The sequence below is a fragment of the Podarcis vaucheri genome (genome assembly GCF_965113315.1).
Source record: "Podarcis vaucheri genome assembly, chromosome: 12".
NCBI lineage: Eukaryota > Metazoa > Chordata > Lepidosauria > Squamata > Lacertidae > Podarcis > Podarcis vaucheri.
In genome coordinates, this window is record NC_138750.1 from 64,874,405 (window position 1) to 64,893,965 (window position 19,561).

The following is a 19,561-nucleotide window of genomic DNA, read 5'->3' on the forward strand; positions in this document are numbered from 1 at the left end:
TGACTGGGCGTCCTCTGCCGGGGAGCCCATCTAGCGGCAGAGTGGGGGGACGGGACGCCCTGAGTGTGCTTGGGGGGTGGAGAACGGCCGAGCCCAACTGCGCCTGGCCTCCCTCGCCTGCCCCCGCCCTGCCCCCCGGCCCTCGCGCCCCACACTCACATCCGATGAGCATGACGCAGATGGAGAAGATCTTCTCGGGGTTGGTGTTGGGGGAGACGTTCCCGAAGCCCACGCTGGTGAGGCTGCTGAAGGTGAAGTAGAGGGCGGTGATGTACTTGTCCTTGATGGTGGGCCCCATGTGGGGGGTGCTCTCGTTGTAGGGCTTGCCGATCTGGCTGCCCAGCGAGTGCAGCCAGCCGATGGTCTTGTCCTCCATGTTGCCGATGGCGTACCAGATGCAGGCCAGCCAGTGCGCAATCAGGGCAAAGGTGCACATCAGCAGGAAGAGGACGGCCGCCCCGTACTCCGAGTAGCGGTCCAGCTTGCGCGCCACTCGCACCAGGCGCAGCAGGCGCGCCGTCTTCAGCAGCCCAATCAGGGTGGTGGTCTGCGGGGGGGGAGGAGGAGAGGGGCTGTGAGGGCAGCAGCAACAACAACCCCCCCCCGCCACTCCAAATTGGGTTACGTGTCACAGAACCGTCAAACGATGTCACTGTGATGTCACAGGGGGTTGGAATGGATGGCCTTTGGGGGCCCCTTCCAACCCGACAGTTACGTGGGTGAGAAGAGACACAAGGGGGGGGGCGATCTGCATCAAGCTCTCGGCCTGACCGAATGCAGGATTCAGATCCTGTGGGGCAAAATGCCCCTTTGGACCCCCTCCCTTGCAAAAAAACCCCACACATGGGCTTTGATTCCACTGCCTTAGAAAATTTGGTTTGCTGATTCCTTAATACAGTGGCACCTCGGGTTACAGACACTTCAGGTTACAGACGCTTCAGGTTACAGACTCCACCAACCCAGAAATAGTACCTTGGGTTAAGAACTTTGCTTCAGGATGAGAACAGAAATCGTGCTCCGGCAGCGCGTCAGCAGCAGGAGGCCCCATTGGCTAAAGTGCTGCTTCAGGTTAAGAACAGCTTCAGGTTAAGAACGGACCTCCGGAACAAATTAAGTACTTAACCCGAGGTACCACTGTATTGTACTCTGTTGCAAATTGGGTTGCTTTCATATACTGGTTTCTTGGGGGTCCAGAAAGCAATATACAGCGGAACCTCAGATTTCAAACATAATCTGTTCCGGAAGTCTGTTCGACTTCCGAGGCACATTCAAAAACAGAAGCATTCACTTCCGGTTTTTCAGCATTCAGCTTCCAAAACGTTCGGCAGCTGAGACGTTTGAAAACCGAGGTTAAATAACTCCCGCCCCCATCCCTCTTGTTATTCCCAAGGGATCTTGCAAACTGGATTGCAAACTTCCCTTAGGAGACCTCAGGGCAAAAGGGGCTCCCCATCTCCCACCCGTCCATTTCTTCCTCTTCACTTGCTCCTTCAGCGTCATGAGCTCCCATAAGAACCTCAGAAGAGCAGCAGCAGGATCAGGCCCAAGCCCCCCCCAGTCCCGCATCTTGCCCCCCACAGGGGCCAGCGAAGGGGAAGCCCAAGCGGGAGGCGAGAGCAACAGCCGTCTCCCACTCTTGGTGGCACCTATCCTCAGGTAGACTGACTCTGTCCATGGAGGCTCCATTTAGCCCACTCCAATGGCCCACCTAGGGATGCGGGTGGCACTGGGGGTTAAACCACAGAGCCTAGGACTTGCCGATCAGAAGGTCGACGGTTCGAATCCCCGCAATGCCGGGGTGAGCTCCCGTTGCTCGGTCCCTGCTCCTGCCAACCTAGCAGTTCAAAAGCACGTCAAAGTGGAAGTAGATAAATAGGTATCACTCTGGCAGGAAGGTAAATGGCGTTTCCGTGCACCGCTCTGGTTCGCCAGAAGCGGCTTAGTCATGCTTAGTCATCCTGTATCCCTGAAGGAGCGTCTCCACCCCCATCATTCAGCCCAGACACTGAGGTCCAGCTCCGAGGGCCTTCTGGCGGTTCCCTCCCTGCGAGAAGTGAGGTTACAGGGAACCAGGCAGAGGGCCTTCTCGGTGGTGGCGCCCGCCCTGTGGAACACCCTCCCTTCAGATGTGAAGCAGCTATCTTATCTTTAAAAGACATCTGAAGGCCGCCCTGTTTAGGGAAGTTTATAATATTTAATGCTGTATTGTTTTTAACACTCGATTGGGAGCCGGCCAGAGTGGCTGCGGAAACTCAGCCAGATGGGTGGGATATAAATAATAAATTATTATTATTATTATTATGCTGGCCACATGACCCAGAAGCTGCACGCTGGCTTCCTCGGCCAGTAAAGCGAGATGATCGCCGCAACCCCAGAGTTGTCTGCGACTGGACCTAATGGTCAGGGGTCCCTTTACCTTTACCCTTTAATGGCCCACCTAGTCCATCTGTGGTCAAGAAGATGCTCTGCGGGGAATCCTGTATGGTGACCCACCCTGGGTCCAAATGTGATCTAGCCCCATTCAGAGGACTCACAGTCCAGGCTGCCCTGAGTCTCCCCCCCCCCCAGGAGCGGAAAGAGCGGACCCCCCAGGTGCGCTTCTGGCTGGGTCCAGAGAACCCCCCCCCATCTCCGCAGCCAGGAGCAGACGGGTGCCCCCCCAGCTGCTCCTCTGAGGCAGCCGCCATCTCGGCTGGCGCACCTGAGCCTCACAAATTCTCCTCCGCCTCCCTCCCCATGCACCTGGCGCACAGGATGGGGGGGCCTCCCTGGGGGCCAGACCCAGTTTCCTCGCCGGCTCCTGCCTCTCCAGCTGCCCTGTGAGCATGTGCAGGAACTGTGAGGTGGGCGAGAGACGTTCTTTGGGGTGCCAAGATTGCAGCCTCGCATCCGAAGCAAAGTCCCTCCCGGTCCTGGCCGATGGAGGCCATGAACTCCCCACACAGACGGGGATGGGGGGGAGGGTTGAGCTGAGAGGGCAGGGGGTGAAAAGGACAGCCCCCACCTCCAGACCCCCCCTTCCTTAGGCTCCTGTAGCCGCCACTTCCCTGCCTCCTGGGTCTCCCACTTTGAAGCTGAGATAGGAAACCTAATGGCCAAACGGCACAATGACCCTTTTGGTTCGCCACAACTGAATGCCTAGACGCCCCGTGGAGTAGCTGATCACGGGGCAGCGCAGCAGCAAAAGAGGCGTTTGAGACCCCACAAGCCAGCTGACTGGCACGGCACAGCAGCAGCGCCAGCCGGCCAGATGGAGATGTTAGTTGCCAAACCCGGTGACCAGACATCTCTCGCAAAAGGCCGGTTCCCTGTGCGAGTGGCGCCCAGGACAGAAGGACGTGTCTCAAAACTGCAGCCTACCACTAAGCCCATCCGGCCGCTCAGGGTCGCCTGCACTGATCGCCAGCAATGCCCCTCCAGGGTTTAGGCAGGGGATAATAAGAACCCGAGAACAGCCTGCTGGATCCGGCCAACTGCCCATCAGGTCCAGCACCCGGTTCTCACAGCGGTCAGCCAGAAACCCACAAGCAGGATCGGAGCCCCAGAGCCCTCTTCCCTCCGGTGGTTTCCAGCAACTAGGCTTCAGTAGCATTGGGGCCTCCAGCCATGATGGTTGGTAGCCATTCACGGCCCTCTCCTCCTCCATGAATTTGTCCAATCCTCTTTCAAAGCCATCCACACTGGTGGCCATCCCTGTCTCCAGTGGCAGAGAGTTCCATAGTTTACACTGCATCTGCCATGAACCCTGAAGCCATTGGGGACTGAGCCTGGGACTTGTCCTTCTCTCCTTCTCCATCCACAGCTACCTGGAGGGGCTAGCTGCCACCTGCCCCCCACCCTCTGCAGCCCCCACTTCCAAACTTTCTATGTAGACAAGAGTTCAGGACCTTTCCATGACAGAGATCTGACAGTTGGATGTCTACACAATAGGGAAAGTCTGCATCTGTTGAATTCCTGCCTGTCCTGCAGCCCCCGAAGGCACTGCCCATCCTTTTCACAGAAACCAAACCCTCCGCTTTCTATTGCCCTCGCCTTCCCCCGGAGCAGGAAGAGTGTTTGGGGACATTCCGCGACCTGGCAGCAGCTCAAAGAGCCCTTGCAAACGGGAGCGGCGCCGAAACGCCGGGCTTTTTGCGACTCTACCTCCTCGGAGCCGGAGCCGAAGATGAGCAGGTCGAAGGGGATGGCGGCCACCATGTCGATGAGGAACCAGCCCTTGAAGTAGTGGATGGCGATCTTGGCCGGGTGGCTGACCACCTCCTCGTTGCAGTTGACGTAGGTGGTGCGGAAGTTGATGAGGATGTCGATGATGAACATGATGTCCACGATGAGGTCGACCACGTTGAGGGGGCTGCAGGAGTAGCCGCAGAAGCGCCGCGCCTGCTCCTCCCGGTCGTGCAGCAGGAAGGCGGCCGAGTAGGGCGTGAAGATGGCCGTGTAGATGACCAGCAGGAGGATCAGCCAGTCCCAGACCGCCTTGAAGGGGCTGTAGTGCAGGATAGTCCACTTGTGGATGCGCGGCGCCTGCAGCTTGTACTCCGGGAGGACGTCAGCGCCCAGAGACAGGACCTGGGGACGGAGGGAAGGGACACGGGGGCATCAGAGAGAGAGGCAGAATCACCCCCCCCGGAAAGGTGCCCCCCAGTGACCCCAGCAGAGTCAGCTTCCATGCCCATCCGTCAGGAACGATTCATGCGCCGCAGGGGGTTGGACTGGATGACCTTTGGGGGACCCTTCCAACCCTACAGTTCTGTGAGTCTCCCACCAGGCCCTGCTCTCCTGATAAGATGTGACAGAGGCTGTGGCCTGGCTGCAGGGGATGGATTCAGGCCCGGGGAGGCCGGAACAGCAGCACCCCCCCCCGAGAAACGGAAGGAGAAAAGTCACCAGCTCAGATAAAGGGGCATGGCATGGCTGGTTGGGCGGCCGCGTGCCAGGGATCCTTGAGCTGAGATTCCTGCTCTGCCCGGGGGTTGGGCTGGATGGCCCCTGGGGTTCCCTCAAAGCTCTGCGATTTTGCCATCCTTGGCAGCCCCTGCTCCTTCTCCTCACCCCAGGATGGCCTCTGTGGAAAAAGGAGGGGTCCCCCCATGCCCAGTCTCCGTGGGCGATGCATCCGTGGGCCTCGGTCCCCATTCAAGGAATGGCAGGCTTTGCAAGGGACCCCTAAGGGCCATCTAGTCCAACCCGGGAGCTGAAGCATCGCTGGCAGATTCAGCGCCTCTTTCCTCCTCCTCCTCCTCCTGCCAGCTGTCTCAGGCTAAGGTGGGGAGACACACACCACAAACGGGGGGGGGGGAGAGCCAGCTGCTTGCCCCCCCCACCCAGGGAGACCCTGAGCTATTTGTTCCCAGCATGCTTTGCTGCGCCCCCCTTCCCTGCTGCTGCTGCTGCCTCCGATTCCCCAGCCGGCTGCCCCAGGAGCACCTTCTATTTATAACCTTCCTGGCCATCCCATGCCAGGGTGCCATCCAGATGGGCAGGACAGCTAATTCCTCCTGGCTCTGAAGGCGGGGGGGGGGTGTCAGCAGCTGGAGGGGGGCAGCAGCTGCACAGCCACCTCTGCCCCCTCTGCCAAAAGTCCCAGGAATGGAGCGTCCTGAAAACGGGCCTCTTGTCCCTGCCCCTCAAGCTGCCACCCCCCCAGGGGCACCTCCCCTGACCCTGGCAGACTCCCCACAAAAGACTCCAGATCATGCTGCTTAGCTAAAGGGCGCTGAGCACCACCCTCTGGGGGGGGGGAGGGCAAGGTTGAATTTGGCTCTGGTCACGACATGGTGACAACGAAGCACTCTGCACATCCTCAGGGGAACCTACAAATTCAGTATGGCTGCCTTGACATGGGTGGTTGTCCTACTCAGAGTAGACCCGCTGGAAATCATGAGCAGGAGCCTTTGGGGGTGCTGCCCAAAATTAAAAAATCGGTTCCGCCACTGCATCCCCCCACTCCCTGGCCCGGCTTTGGCTCACAAAATGGGCAGAGCACTGGCCACCCAGTTCAAACCGGGTCACTGGCATGTGGAGACTGGCTGGCTTCTTGCAAGGAGCCCCTCCGCAATTTCTGCTCTGGGGAGACCTTTCCCCTGTGTTGCTCTGTCACTTCAGGGGAGCCCAAGACACCCTCCTTGCAATGCTCCCAGTCAGAGCTGGAACATGGGACACAGCAAGAGTGCCTCTGAGCACAGGCAGAGTGTCCTCCTCTCTCTGCAGTGCAATCCATCAAACACAACAGCGCCCCCCCCCCCTGCTAGGAGCAGGGAGAAGCCCTTGTTCAGGGAGACATCAAAGCTGGTGGGGAGCTGCTAAGACCCCAAGTGTCTCTCCAGCCCATCAGCTGCTGGGTGCTGGTCTGTTCTCCTCCGCTGCCTCCCCCTCCCACCTGAAGCCCCCTCCACACCCACAAGGCAGCACCCCCATCAGGATGGGATCCCAGCACCAGAGACGTCCTCAGGGTCGCAGCAGAGCCCTAAACCACAGCGATGTTTAAAAAACGACAAAAAACAGCAAGCAAGTGCCTCTGAGCACACACAGAGCGCCTTTCCCACGTGACGGTGCAACCTCGAAAGACTTACGTAAGCTCAAAGCTCCCCGGAGGAAGGATGTGCAAGCAAACAGCTTTGCCCCACCTGACCCTCTGCTCCAGGAAGCGCCAGAGCGGGTGCCCCCCCCGGCCCCCTTCTGCTCCCCCTAACCACCAGGAACGAGGAAGGGCTGGAGGCGGGTGTGTGTGTGTCACTCCGCTCCCTATCATCCTCAGCCCCACACCCCTCTTGGGATGTTGGGGGACCCTCGCAAATCCACCTTCCTGAACAGCAGCTCCAAGCGGCTTTCGAACTCGGATCCCTTGGCGTCTGGCCACCTCACTCTCCCCTAGCTCAGCCCCAAAGCTGAGTCCACACCGCAGCCAAGAGTGCCTCTGAGCGTATAAAGAGTGAGCATCCCTCTATGCAGCCGTAAGAACTACAAAAGAGACTGCTCATAGCTGTCAACGTTTCCCTGTTTCAAAGGGAAATTCCTTTATTCTGAATAGGATTCCTCGCAGGAAAAGGGAAAAGATGACAGCTATGACCCTGCAGGATCAGGCCAGTGGGGGACCATTCAGCCCAGCCCCCCAGACGCCCCAGTGGGAAAACAGCAAGCAGGATCCCAGCCCAGAGCCCTCTCCCCTTCCGGCAGCCGGGATGCAGACGCCATCCTGGCTGGATCCGTCCAACCCTCTAATCTGCATGCTTTACTTGAGATCCCTGCCTTGCAGGGGGTGGACTAGAGGACCCTCAGGGGTCCCTTCCAACTCTACGGCTCCAAAGCCACCCACCCCTCTTGTGGGAGGGAGTTCCACCGTTTAACTGAAGACGTCCTGCCCCATTCATCCCAGTTTAGTGATAACTCAGCCCCCCAGCACCTATTCCTTCCATAAATAAACCAGAGAGCGGACCCCACCCTCCTGCTTCTGCCCCACGGAGGACAAATGGAGACCCTCCCCTCCTCCCACCCCCTGGGGAAAGCGCCTACCTTGTCTCCCTGCTCGCCATCCTGGGCCCTGGCTCTGGCATGGGCGCCGCTGCCGCTGTCCAGGCACAGGCAGGTGCCACACAGGGAAACCCCAGGCATGAGGGGCGCTCCGGGCTGGGGGGCAGCGGTGGCAGCAGCGGCAGGGGGCCCCGAGAAATCCTGGAGCAGCTGCAGGAGGGAAGCCAGCATCCTCTCGCGAAGGCACTGCCGCCTGCATGGTGCTCAGCCCCAGCTGCGTGCCTGGTGGGGGGCACCCAGAGGGCAGGGGGCGGGCGACCCTCTGGTGCCTGGGGCGCTGGGCATGCTGCCGGCCTGAGGAGGAGCCCCTTGCGGAGGGGGCGCAGGGAGCGGGCAAAGCAGCCACCCAGAGCGGCTGCCAGGCTCGGATGTTGGGGAGGCGGGCAAGGCGGCAGCGAGAGAGAGAGAGGCAGGCAGGCTGGAAAATTATTGGGGCGGAAATTTTACCCAGCCTGCCCTGCTCTCTGTCTCCCAGCGCCAGAAGGAGCCTGGCCGGTCAGCCTCCCCAGCCGTTAACCCTTCGCCGGGGCGGGTGGGTTGGTAGATGCCCCCCTGGCACTGCCAAGGCACCAGAGAAGCCTGGCCCCCGGGGGAGAGGAGGAGGAGGGTGGCAGCAGCCCTGGCAGCTGCGTGGGCATCCTCTCTCCCCTCCCCAAAACAGGCCCCCTTGGCGGGGCAAGAGAGAGCCCTCCCCGTCAGGCAAGACATGCCAAGCCTCGCTCCCCACCCACCTTGCGTGTGTTTGCGCACAGTTATTTTGGTACCAGACAGGCTGGCGTGTGTGTGAAAGAGTTCTAATGCTAGGGGGGGGGGACAGGACACAAAAAAGATTTTTCAGCCGGGCTTTCAGGAGCTGAGCAGGCCACAAAGAGCCCCCCCCCGCCTCCCCTGCAGAAATGTGATGCCGTTTGAGCGCTCAAGCAAGCGAGTCAAGGTATATCCTGCAGGGGAAGGAATTTGCCTCCCCACCTCCTGGGGGGAAAGTCCCTCCTAACTATAGAATCATAAGAGTTGTGGGAAGGGGACCTGGGGGGTCATCTAGCCCAACCCCCCCTGAAGGGCAGGAATCGCAGCGGAAGAGTCCCAACTGACCTAATGAAGGAGACTCCACCGCCTTCTGGAAAGAGAGGCGGATCAAATGATATAAGTGTTGACTGGGAAGGTTCCCCCAGGGGCCATCTAGTCGTGTGTCCCCCCCCCCAATGCAGGAACTGCAGCTAAAGAATCAGACAGACAGACAATCCCCCCCCCTTCCCAAGGGAGTCAGACTGCTCTTCCCATCAGAAACAGGATCTGCAGCTGGCCTCCCTGGCAGGCTGGGTGTACAGAGAAACCTCTCCACCCACACATGAAAAGTCCTCTGAGCATGCTTGTTGCTGCTGGTTTAGCTTTCATGTATATTTTCATGTTGTTGGTGGTGGCATTCTGACTCCACCTCAGGAAGGACTTGACGGCAGGAAGAGCTGCTCAACGGTGGGATGGAAGGTGGATGGCAGCCTGTCAGGGATGCTTTCGATGAGATTCCTGCACTGAGAGGGTTGGACTGGATGGCCACCAGGGGTCCCATCCAACTCTACCATTCTATGTTCCATCTGCCTCCAGAGACAATGGAGTGCGCTTCCAGGGGGAAGCCAAACCGCTGTGTGAGCAGCCGAGAGTGACCTCCCTGGGCGCAAGGTCCTGGGCTGCCCAGACGACAAGACCCCCTTTCTCAGCCTCACTGATGTGGCCCAAAGGAACGCCAAGCCAGACGTGGGACTCTGGATTTCTGTAGGGCTTTCTCGTGAGCCTTCTCTTCTCCCCCCAGGACAGTGGAGATTCAGGGTCAGAGTTTTCCTTCTCTGACTGAGATAGGCTCCCTTCCCATTGGCCCCTGATATTTTAACACTTGAGTTAATAAGTAGTTAACAGTTTAGTGTTGTTTCTTTATTCTGCAAAACACTTTGGAATCCTTGGACAGAAAGTGACCCCTAAATGGTTTTAATAAGCAAATACAGTGGTGCCTCGCAAGACAGAGAATCCGTTCTGTGATTCTCTTCGTCTAGCGGTTTTTTCCTCTTGCGAAGCAAGCCCATTGACGGATTAGAGGATTAGCGGCTTATTGGCTTATCGGATCAGCTGATAAGCGGCTTAGCGGCTTAGAAAAAGGGGGGAGGGAAAAAACCCCGCAGGAACTCGCAAGACATTTTCGTCTTGCGAAGCAAGCCCATTGGAGATTCGTTTTGCGAGGCATTCGTCTTGCGGGGCACCACTGTAATAAATAGAGGATAACATCTTAAAAAGCAGAGACATCACCTTGCCAACAAAGGTCCGTATAGTTCAAGCTCTGGTTTTCCCAGTAGTGATGTATGGAAGTGAGAGCTGGACCATCAAGAAGGCTGATCACCGAAGAATGGATGCTTTTGAATTATGGTGCTGGAGGAGACTCTTGAGAGTCCCATGGACTGCAAGAAGATCCAACCTCTCCATTCTGAAGGAAATCAGCCCTGAGTGCTCACTGGAAGGACAGATCCTGAAGCTGAGGCTCCAAGACTTTGGCCACCTCATGAGAAGAGAAGACTTCCTGGAAAAGACCCTGATGTTGGGAAAGATGGAGGGCACAAGGAGAAGGGGACGACAGAGGACGAGATGGTGGGACAGTGTTCTCGAAGCTACCAGCATGAGTTTGACCAAACTGCGGGAGGCAGTGGAAGACAGGAGGGCCTGGCGTGCTCTGGTCCAGGGGGCCATGAAGAGGCAGACACGACTAAACAACAATAACAAATAGAGGAATGGATGGGTGGAACATCGTGGTTCCTGCTTCCGCATGCTCAGGTCTGCTTTCAGCAGCAGGGAAACTGAGGCAGGAGGGGCGGGCAGGTGCCAAGAAGGAGGATGTGGAAGGGGGCCTTGTTGTTGTTATTTATCTTTATATACCACCTTTATCTTCAAAGGATCTCCGGGGGGGGCACATGGCTCCCCTCCTCCCCATTCCACCCTCACAACAACCCTAAGAGATGGCGACTGACTCCTAGGTCACCCCGGGGGGAATCGAACCCTCCTCTCCCAGGTCCCAGCCCAGCACTCTAACCATTAGACCCCATTGCCAGTGCCTGGTTGGGGGTGTCTGGCCTGTGGGCTCGGCCGAGGGGGTCTCAGCTGCGGACCCCATGGGTTGCTTTCTAGACCTATCATTTTTATCAAATCTCCAAAAAGATTCCAAAACATTGTCCTGTACCATGTTCCTTCTTCTTGACTTCCCAGGCCTTCTTTCCTGATGTTTATTTTAAACTTCTTTTTATGAGCTGCCTTACGGCACATATGCTTTTATTATCTGAACTTCGCTGTCATTAGTTCTTTCGAAAACCCACGGCTTCTATTCCAAATCCAATGGGATGGCGTTCAAATCGTCTGATGCGGACGTGATGCTTTTCCAAGAGGCACTTTCGAAAGCCTCCCATGAATAAATAAGTGTTCCTGAGCGTGCGAGGAACGGCCGGCGGAGAAATGGCGAAAATGGCCCACCTTCTCCTGCCTCCTCTTCTCATCTGGGCTGGCCCATTGCAAAGAAACCCACAAGCCGGATCCGACCCCCAGAGCCACCCTCCCCTCAGCCCTGCCCTCCAAGCGGCTGGCTGAGAGCCACAGAGGGGGCAGGTAAGACTACGGAGAGCCCGGCTGGCTCCGACTCACAGCTGGGCCCTGGGCTCAACGCAACAGACTCTTACAGAATCACAGAGCTGGAAGGGACCCCAGGGGTCATCCAGACCAACCCCCTGCAAGGCGTCCAGGGCCAATGGCCATCCAGCCTCTGCTCAAAAACCGCAAGGAAGGAGCGTCCACCCCATTCATCCTGCACTGGAACAGCTCTTGCGGCCTGAAGCTTCTTCCCGATGTTCTTAAGGGCTTGCCAGGGGTTCTTCCGAGGTTCTTAAGGGCTCCCCAAGCCCACCATCCTGTTCTCGCAGAGGCCAACCAGGGGCCCCGTCCGGGAAGCAGCCACAGGAACAGCTCTCCCCTCCTGCGGTTTCCATAAGAGCCTAAGTACAGTGGACGCTTGGGTTGCAATTCGGCGCTTCTGCGCATGCGCAAAGTGTGATCGCTGAAACCCAGAAGTAACCTGTTCCAGTACTTCCGGGTTTCGGCAGTCCGCAACCCCAAAAAACACAACCTGAAGCGTCTGTAACCCGAGGGATGACTGTACCCCCTGAAGAACCGGCTGGATGGGGTCAGCCGTGGGTCCTTTTAGTCCGGCATTCTGTTCTCACAGCGGCCAAGCGGATCCTTTTGAGAAGGCTCCGAGCAGGATCCAAACATGAGAGCCACGCGCTCCCCTCCTGGGGTTTCCAGCCACCACCATCCAGAAGCAGAGTAGAGCCGTCCTGGCTAGCAGGCCTTGAAAGCTGCCTCCTCGTCCATGAACTTAAAATCACGGAATTGTAGCGTTGGGAAGGACCCCAAAGGTCATCCAGCCCAACCCCCTGCAATGCAGGAATCTTCTTGAACCCTCCTTCCAATCCATCCAGGTTGGTGGCCCTCACTGCCTCTTGTGGCAGGGAGTTCCATAGTTAAACTCAGAGGGAAGGAGGGCTTTCTTTTATTGGTGATGGATTTTCTCACGTTCAGTTTCATGGCGTGTCCACAAAATGTGGTCTGATGAGGGAGGGGGTGGGCTTGGCACGTTCAGTGATATGGTGCCCCCCTCACCCCCTCCAGACAGTGTAAAACAGCCTTTCTCAACCTGTGGGTCCCCAGATGTTGTTGGACTACAACTCCCATCACCCCTAGCTAGCAAGGCCAGAGCTCAGGGATGATGGGAGTTGTAGTCCAACAACATCTGGGGACCCACAGGTGGAGAACCGCTGGTCTAAAAGGATGCAGGAACAAGGGGGGTCATCAGAGGCCCCCTACACACCCAGATCTTTTCTCAGGGGTGTGGGGCCCACTTGTAGGATGAAGCTGGGGGCCCCTGTTGGTGTGGGGGGGTCCTTTCTTGGGCTGAGCTGCCTCTTCAAGGGCTGGCAAAATGTTCCCTGTCTGCTCCTGTTCCATTTTTAGCGAGGGAGGGGGGCAGAGGTCCAAGGCTGAGGAGAGATGTGCTAAAATTAACTGGCCTCCTTTGGGCACCAAATTGGGACAAAATATTGGCCTTTGCTGGGAAAGCAAGGCAAAGCTGGACAGGGGGAATGTGGGGGTGGGGGGGAGGGGGGAGGAAGGAGCAATCTCTCCTCCCCACAAGGGAGACAAAGGGAGAGGGGGGAGCCATGACTGATTGTGTGTGTGTGTGTGTGTGTGTGTGTGTGTGTGTGTTGCATCTCTTTTCCCAGGTCTTCCACATAACTCATTTTTGGAAATGGCCTTTTTTGGGGGGGGTCCCTCCAGAGCCCCCTCCAGACTGGAAGGCAGCTCAAAGAGGGGTCAGCACCTCCAGGCGTCTTAGCAGGGGGCTTGGCTATGGCTGGATGTATTTGGGGGGGGGGCATGTTCATTGAAAGCAAGTGCTCTGGGACTTCCGGGTTAGCGCCTCCGGCAATGACGGATTTCCTCTGACCGGGAGGAATCCGCTTCGTGGAAATCAGGGTCTGGACTGCCACGGCGAGGCGGAGACCCACCAAAAACCACAGGCGGGAGAAGCCTGTGGATGGGGGATTCGGCTGGCACCTTTTTGCGCCTTCCCAACTCGCAGGGAAACCCGGTTTCGGGGATCTGGAGCGACGTGGGTGAGCGGCGCGGTGCTTCGAATTGACTGCTCTTTTCACGGAGTGAAGCCGCATTGCTGTTGCCGGAGAGCGCTGGCTTTTTCCTGTGGACAATTGGACTTTAAACAACTACCCGTGAGTAGAACGGAAAATTGGATTACTAAACATCTTTAATTTGGCACCGAAGTGGGACGGTTCCAAACAGGAAGTCCACCTTCCGCTTTTGTAAATAGAAGCAAAGACATTGCAAGCTAAAGTCTGGAAAGTCTTTTGTAAAGGATTAAATCCCCATCGGCTAAAATTACTAAAAAACCCCTTGGAAGCAGGAGAAGAGGGGGAAAGTTTAGATTGTTTAAGCCTGCAGGAGAGTGAAGAAAGATAAATTACTACCGTTTTGAACCTGGGAACGGGCTGCCAGGGAGCGATGTATTGGGAAAGTTCATTGACTGTGAATAAAACTTATGTTGACAGATAGTTAAACAAGAGAAACATATTGATTCCAAAGTTTCCTTTTGCACTTGAAAGGAGCAAAATATCTGAAAATCGAAATTAACTTTGTTAACTTTGTTAACTTTGTTAACTTTGTTGCTGAACCTGCTTTTAAAAAGACGGATACAAATAGAAACTGTTTCCCCTAGAGGGAGCTCTTGAAACTGTTGCAGGAGTGGAGCTGGGGAATTCTCCAGCTGTAGAGATTAAAGACCGTGAGAATTAGACATTGACCTTGGACAAGAATGTGGACAGAAGAAGCCTTGCAAAACAAGTGCCTTATTGGAACAGCTTCATGAGAAGATGGATGCGATGACTACTAGCATTGACAATTTTGGACAAAAAAGGATTGATTTGGGACAAAAAGTGAATACTTATAAAGAAACTACTCAGGAACCGACCCAGGAATCTGCTTTGACATGACAAGCTGTGGAGAAGACAAAGGAGGAGGTTGTTGTTGAACCTCAAGTAATACAAGTGGAGAGAGCCTCGGCCTTGTATGAGTATAAGCTGTTGCTTTTGAAGACCGAATCTGGAGAAAGCCAGCTTTGGAGAGATGGAGTCCCGTTTGGATTGGAGAAGGAAAGTTGGAAAGATCCCCCTATGCAGGGATGTTTTGGCCTTTGGGAACTGGTTTCGGGCCAGGGGGAGATTGGAGTGGCGGGGGCCTTTAACTTTGGAGGGACTTTGAAACATGTTTTGAAATATTTTTTGGATTTTGGCCCTGTCTATGGAGAATGGGCTGACCTGTCAAGAAGGGATAAAGACATTGTTAGGTTGGAGTCTTCCCGAGATCTACTCCTCAGCGACAAAGGAAGGAAATTAAGAACAAGATCAGCAGAAGACAAAGTAAAGTGTAGGTATAAATATGAAGAAGATCTGCAGAAGGGACATGGAAAAGAGTTAAGAGCCTCGAACAGGAGATCACCAGGTAGATGGACTCGATGGAATGGATAGAAAGGACTGACAGAACCCGAGACCAGGGTGAAGAGACGGTGGATGAAGATTGGAAGAAATTTATTTAGAGAAATGTTGGAATGAAACTATTTGGCTTTAGTAGAAATATTATAAGGAGTTATGTACAAAGAAGTTTTAAGTTTTAGGGTTTTTTATGGTAAGATAAGGTTAAAATAAATTAAGACAATTAAATGACAGAAAATAGTGAAAGATGGAAAGGATTTGCTGAAATAATTAATAACTAGAATACAAAAAGGGAGGTGTGAGGAGGTCGATGAAACAAGTTAATGAAAGACAAAGATATGGAAATATTGGATCTATTTTTAATTTTTTTGCTTTTGTTTTTGGTCTTGATGTATTGTGTGTTTTGTTCTTTTTCCTTTCCTTTCCCTTTTTATATGTATTGACTTGTATTGTTTAATCTCTCTTTTCTCTTTTTCCCCACTTTTTTCTGTAATTTTAAACTTTCAATAAATATCATTTTAAAAAAGAAAAAAAGCAAGTTCTCTGAATCAAACTCACTGACGGAAGGTTTGCAGGACACCCCCCTTACCCCCCCCCAACAACCTGGCAGAGTCCAGTTCACCAGGTCTCTTTCTCCATGGCTTAGAGACACCCCCCCCCCCGCAGACTCAGGTCGCCCACTCCAGAGTCCCCCCCCAATACAATCAAAGAAGCACAGGTTTGTCGAGTTGGAAGGGCCCCCCAGGGCTCATCCATCCCAACCCCTGCAGCGCAGGAATTGCAGCTGAAGAATCCCTGACAGGGGCAACAGCCATTCGACAGGATTCAGCAGCCTGGGAAAAAGCGCCAGCTGTATTTGATTAAAAATGCACCTTTCCAGACCCCAAGGCACCGTTGGGCATTCTTGCTACAGAATTCCTGATCAATTAATTAGGAATATCTTGATGGGGGGGCGGGGAGCCTTTGGACAGTCGAAGGGGCGCCCTGGGAAGGCCGTCTCTCTGTCCGGGGGGCTGGGCTAGATGACCCTTGCCAGCCCCTCTACAGCTGATTTCCTGAGTGCCTGAGCCAGGGAGATGGCAGGAAGATGGAGGAGTGCAGGAGTTGAAAAACACACTTGTGGGTGGCGCAAAATTGGCACTAAGCCGATCTAGCCCTCCCTGAGAATATGAGGATTGGAGTGGCATCCATCCTCTTGTACCCCTTCAACCTGCAGCCTTGGTCAAGCTCCCCCTGGCGACACGGGGCTCCTCTTCCCATTTTGCAGAAGTGGAGACTGAGGGCGGCTGCCTTGCCCAGAGGGGTTCAGGGGGGTCCTTGGCACGGCTTGCGCCAGGGGAACGGACTTCCGTGGCGGGATCTCCAGGGCGCTCATTCTCCTCCTTCCTGAACATGCAGGCCTTTCGCCAGCTCACCAGAGGAACTGAAACAGACCAGTTGGCTGTGCTCAAGCCTTCCTGACAGACCCTCTGGATCAGTGGGGCTGGGTCCTTCTTGGAGGTTCCACTGACCCCTGGGTGGTGGCCTGGGAGGGGCCATTCTCCGTGGGATCCCCCCCCCCACTGCACTGCTTCCTCTGCGCTGAAGAGGCTCCTCCGAACCCAGTGCTTTCCCCCCCTAAAAAAATGTTGAGAGGTGTTCTCATTTTCCTACTCCTATTGAAATATTGCCAAACTCAGATTCATAAAATGTTTAGGGGTATGAGTACCCCAGCGTCCCCCCAGGAAAAAAACCACAGTCCATACCTGACATTTAGCACCAGATAGATAGATAGAGTGATATAGGGACCCACCCAATTTACTTGGCCTGGTTTAGAAACTGAAGGCAGTCAAAATGACCCACACTTGGGGGGGGGCTCCTTTGAACGAGCCCCCTGGCGTCCTCTGCCCCCTTTCTGCCTGCTTCTGTTGCTCCTTGTCTGCTGTGGGCACAGCAAAACTTTATTGCTTTCTTGCCTTTCACACTGGGTTGGACTAGATGGCCCCTGAGGGTCCCTTCCAGCTCTACAACTCTAGGATTTTTTATATCCCGCCTTTCCTGCAGGGAGCGCAAGGTGGCCAGTGTCTTCCTGCTTCTTCCCTTATCCTTACAACAACTCTGCGAGGTAGACTAGGCCGAGAGGCAGTGACGGCCCCCGCCAAGGTCACCCACGGCAGAGTGGGGACTGGAGCCTAGTGCTCTGACCACTGGGCGACACTGCCTCTCTCTTGACTTGCCCCCCAGCTGAACATAGGAAGGGAAGATCTGGGCTGCATCAATAGGAGTATAGCATCTAGATCAAGGGAAGTAATAGTGCCACTGTATTCTGCTCTGGTCAGACCTCACCTGGAGTACTGTGTCCAGTTCTGGGCACCACAGTTCAAGAAGGACACTGACAAACTGGAACGTGTCCAGAGGAGGGCAACCAAAATGGTCCAAGGCCTGGAAACGATGCCTTATGAGGAACGGCTAAGGGAGCTGGGCATGTTTAGCCTGCAGAAGAGGAGGTTAAGGGGTGATATGATAGCCATGTTCAAATATAGAAAAGGATGTCACATAGAGGAGGGAGAAAGGTTGTTTTCTGCTGCTCCGGAGAAGCGGACACGGAGCAATGGATCCAAACTACAAGAAAGAAGATTCCACCTAAACATTAGGAAGAACTTCCTGACAGTAAGAGCTGTTGGACAGTGGAATTTGCTGCCAAGGAGTGTGGTGGAGTCTCCTCCTTTGGAGGTCTTTAAGCAGAGGCTTGACAACCATATGTCAGGAGTGCTCTGATGGTGTTTCCTGCTTGGCAGGGGGTTGGACTCGATGGCCCTTGTGGTCTCTTCCAACTCTAGGATTCTATGATTCTAAGATGGGGGGGGCGGGCAAGTGCAGGGGCACAGCGTGGTCTTTCCCAGAGTCCCCTCCTGCCCACAAGCAATCTGCCCCCCACCCTGCGCCCCTGGCCTCACAGGGCTGGTCAGGTGGGGCCTTTGCCCTCTTCCTTACGTTGGGGGTGGCGCAGGGCTCAGCTCCAGAAGCCGCTTTCCATGCAAGGGCTTGACTCGGGAAGAAAAGAGTGCCTCTGAGTGCGAGCAGAGTGGATTTAAGGCAACACTGAGAAAGCCTAGACCTGCACCCCAATGAGGCCTCTTGAATTCAGCTGCAATGGTTGGTGGAGCATCAGGGAGAAAGGGAGCAGAGGACTGCCTCTGCCTGCCCATCCCAGGGCACAGAGTTCAACTACGGAACTCCCTGCCACAGGAGGCCGTGATGGCGACCAAGATGGCTGGCTTTCAAAGAGGACTGGGCCAAATCCTGGAAGACGGGCCGGCCGTGCAAAGCGCCTCCTTCCGCTTGCGCCTTTCCTTCCAGGATTCACAGTTCAGGCAAAGCAGCAGCAGGGGGCGAGCTGGAGCCTTTCTCGAACCCAGAGCCTGCGGGTGACAGAAGGGGGGTTTCCTAAGGGGCTGGAGGGCTACCTGGCTGGGCTGGGGGGCCAGCACCCCACACCCCCAGCACCCCCCAAAGAGGGCTTTGGCCGCAGGGCTCCCCAGGGGAGAAGAAGCACCTTGACTGGAGCGAGAGAAGAGAGGGGAGGCCGGGGGCAGCGAGAGAGACAGTGTGGTGTAGGGCTTAGAGTCATGGACTAGGTCCTGGGATACCAGGGTTCGAATTCCGCCTCTCAGCCATGAAGATCCCTGGGTGTGACCTCTCAGACCATTATTATTATTATTATTATTATTATTATTATTATTATTATTTTAGCCTGGACACATGCAAACCTCACAGAGCTTGAACTGCTTCCAACTTCAAGGTGGGAGGTGGAGGGCTGGGGGCAACACCATCCCTTCTCACCAGCCCCTCTGCCCTGCTCCTGGCCTGCCTAGGGGGCAGAGTCCACATGGGAGCAGACCAGACCCAGACCCTCCCCACACCTTGCAGAAAGACAGAGCCACAGACTTGGGAGGGACCCCAAGCAGGGCAGTAATGGCAGTTGGCAAATCCCTGACCGGGGGCCAAAGGACCTCTCTTGAAAGCTCTCCCACGAAGGAGACTCCACTGAGAGACCCCTGGAACTGGAGGGGATGCCCAGGGCCACCGAGTCCGAGCCCCGACAAGGCAGGAATTGCAACGAAAGTATCCCAGGCTCCGCTTGGAAAAATCCAAGGGAGGAGAGCTGACCGTAAGAGCAGCGGGTCCAGCTGGGACCCCAACAAATAATAATAATAATAATAATTCAAGAAAATCGGAAATATGAAAGGAACATTTCGTACAAAGATTACCATAATAAAGGACAAAAGTGGTAAAGATCTAACAGAAGCAGAAGACATCAAGAAGAGGTGGCAAGAATACACAGAGGAATTATACCAGAAAGAAATGGATGTCTCGTACACCCCAGGTAGTGTGGTTGCTGACCTTGAGCCAGACATCCTGGAGAGTGAAGTCAAATGGGCCTTAGAAAGCACTGCAAATAACAAGGCCAGTGGAAGTGATGGTATTCCAGCTGAACTGTTTAAAATTTTAAAAGATGATGCTGTGAAGGTGCTACACTCAATGCGCCAGCAAGTTTGGAAAACTCAGCAGTGGCCAGAGGATTGGAGAAGATCAGTCTACATCCCAATCCCAAAGAAGGGCAGTGCCAAAGAATGCTCCAACTACTGCACAATTGCACTCATTTCACACGCTAGCAAGGTTATGCTTAAAATTCTACAAGGCAGGCTCAAGCAGTATGTGGACCGAGAACTCCCAGAAGTGCAAGCTGGATTTAGAAGAGGCAGAAGAACCAGAGACCAAATTGCAAACATGCGCTGGATTATGGAGAAAGCTAGAGAGTTCCAGAAAGACATCTACTTCTGCTTCATTGACTATGCAAAAGCCTTTGACTGTGTTGACCACAGCAAACTATGGCAAGTTCTTAAAGAAATGGGAGTGCCTGATCACCTCATCTGTCTCCTGCGAAATCTCTATGTGGGACA

At 55.1% G+C, this 19,561-nt stretch overlaps 1 protein-coding gene across 1 annotated transcript in view; it reads right to left on the reverse strand.

Moving 5' to 3' along the window:
• KCNH2 (potassium voltage-gated channel subfamily H member 2) overlaps window positions 1–19,561 on the reverse strand; it is a 91,647-nt gene that overhangs the window by 17,749 nt on the left and 54,337 nt on the right. The window contains exons 6-7 of the mRNA XM_082192188.1: window positions 4,144–4,569; window positions 160–547 (exon numbers count right to left, since the gene is read on the reverse strand). Coding sequence (XP_082048314.1) covers window positions 160–547; window positions 4,144–4,569 — 814 coding nt within the window. The remainder of the gene's footprint in view (window positions 1–159; window positions 548–4,143; window positions 4,570–19,561) is intronic.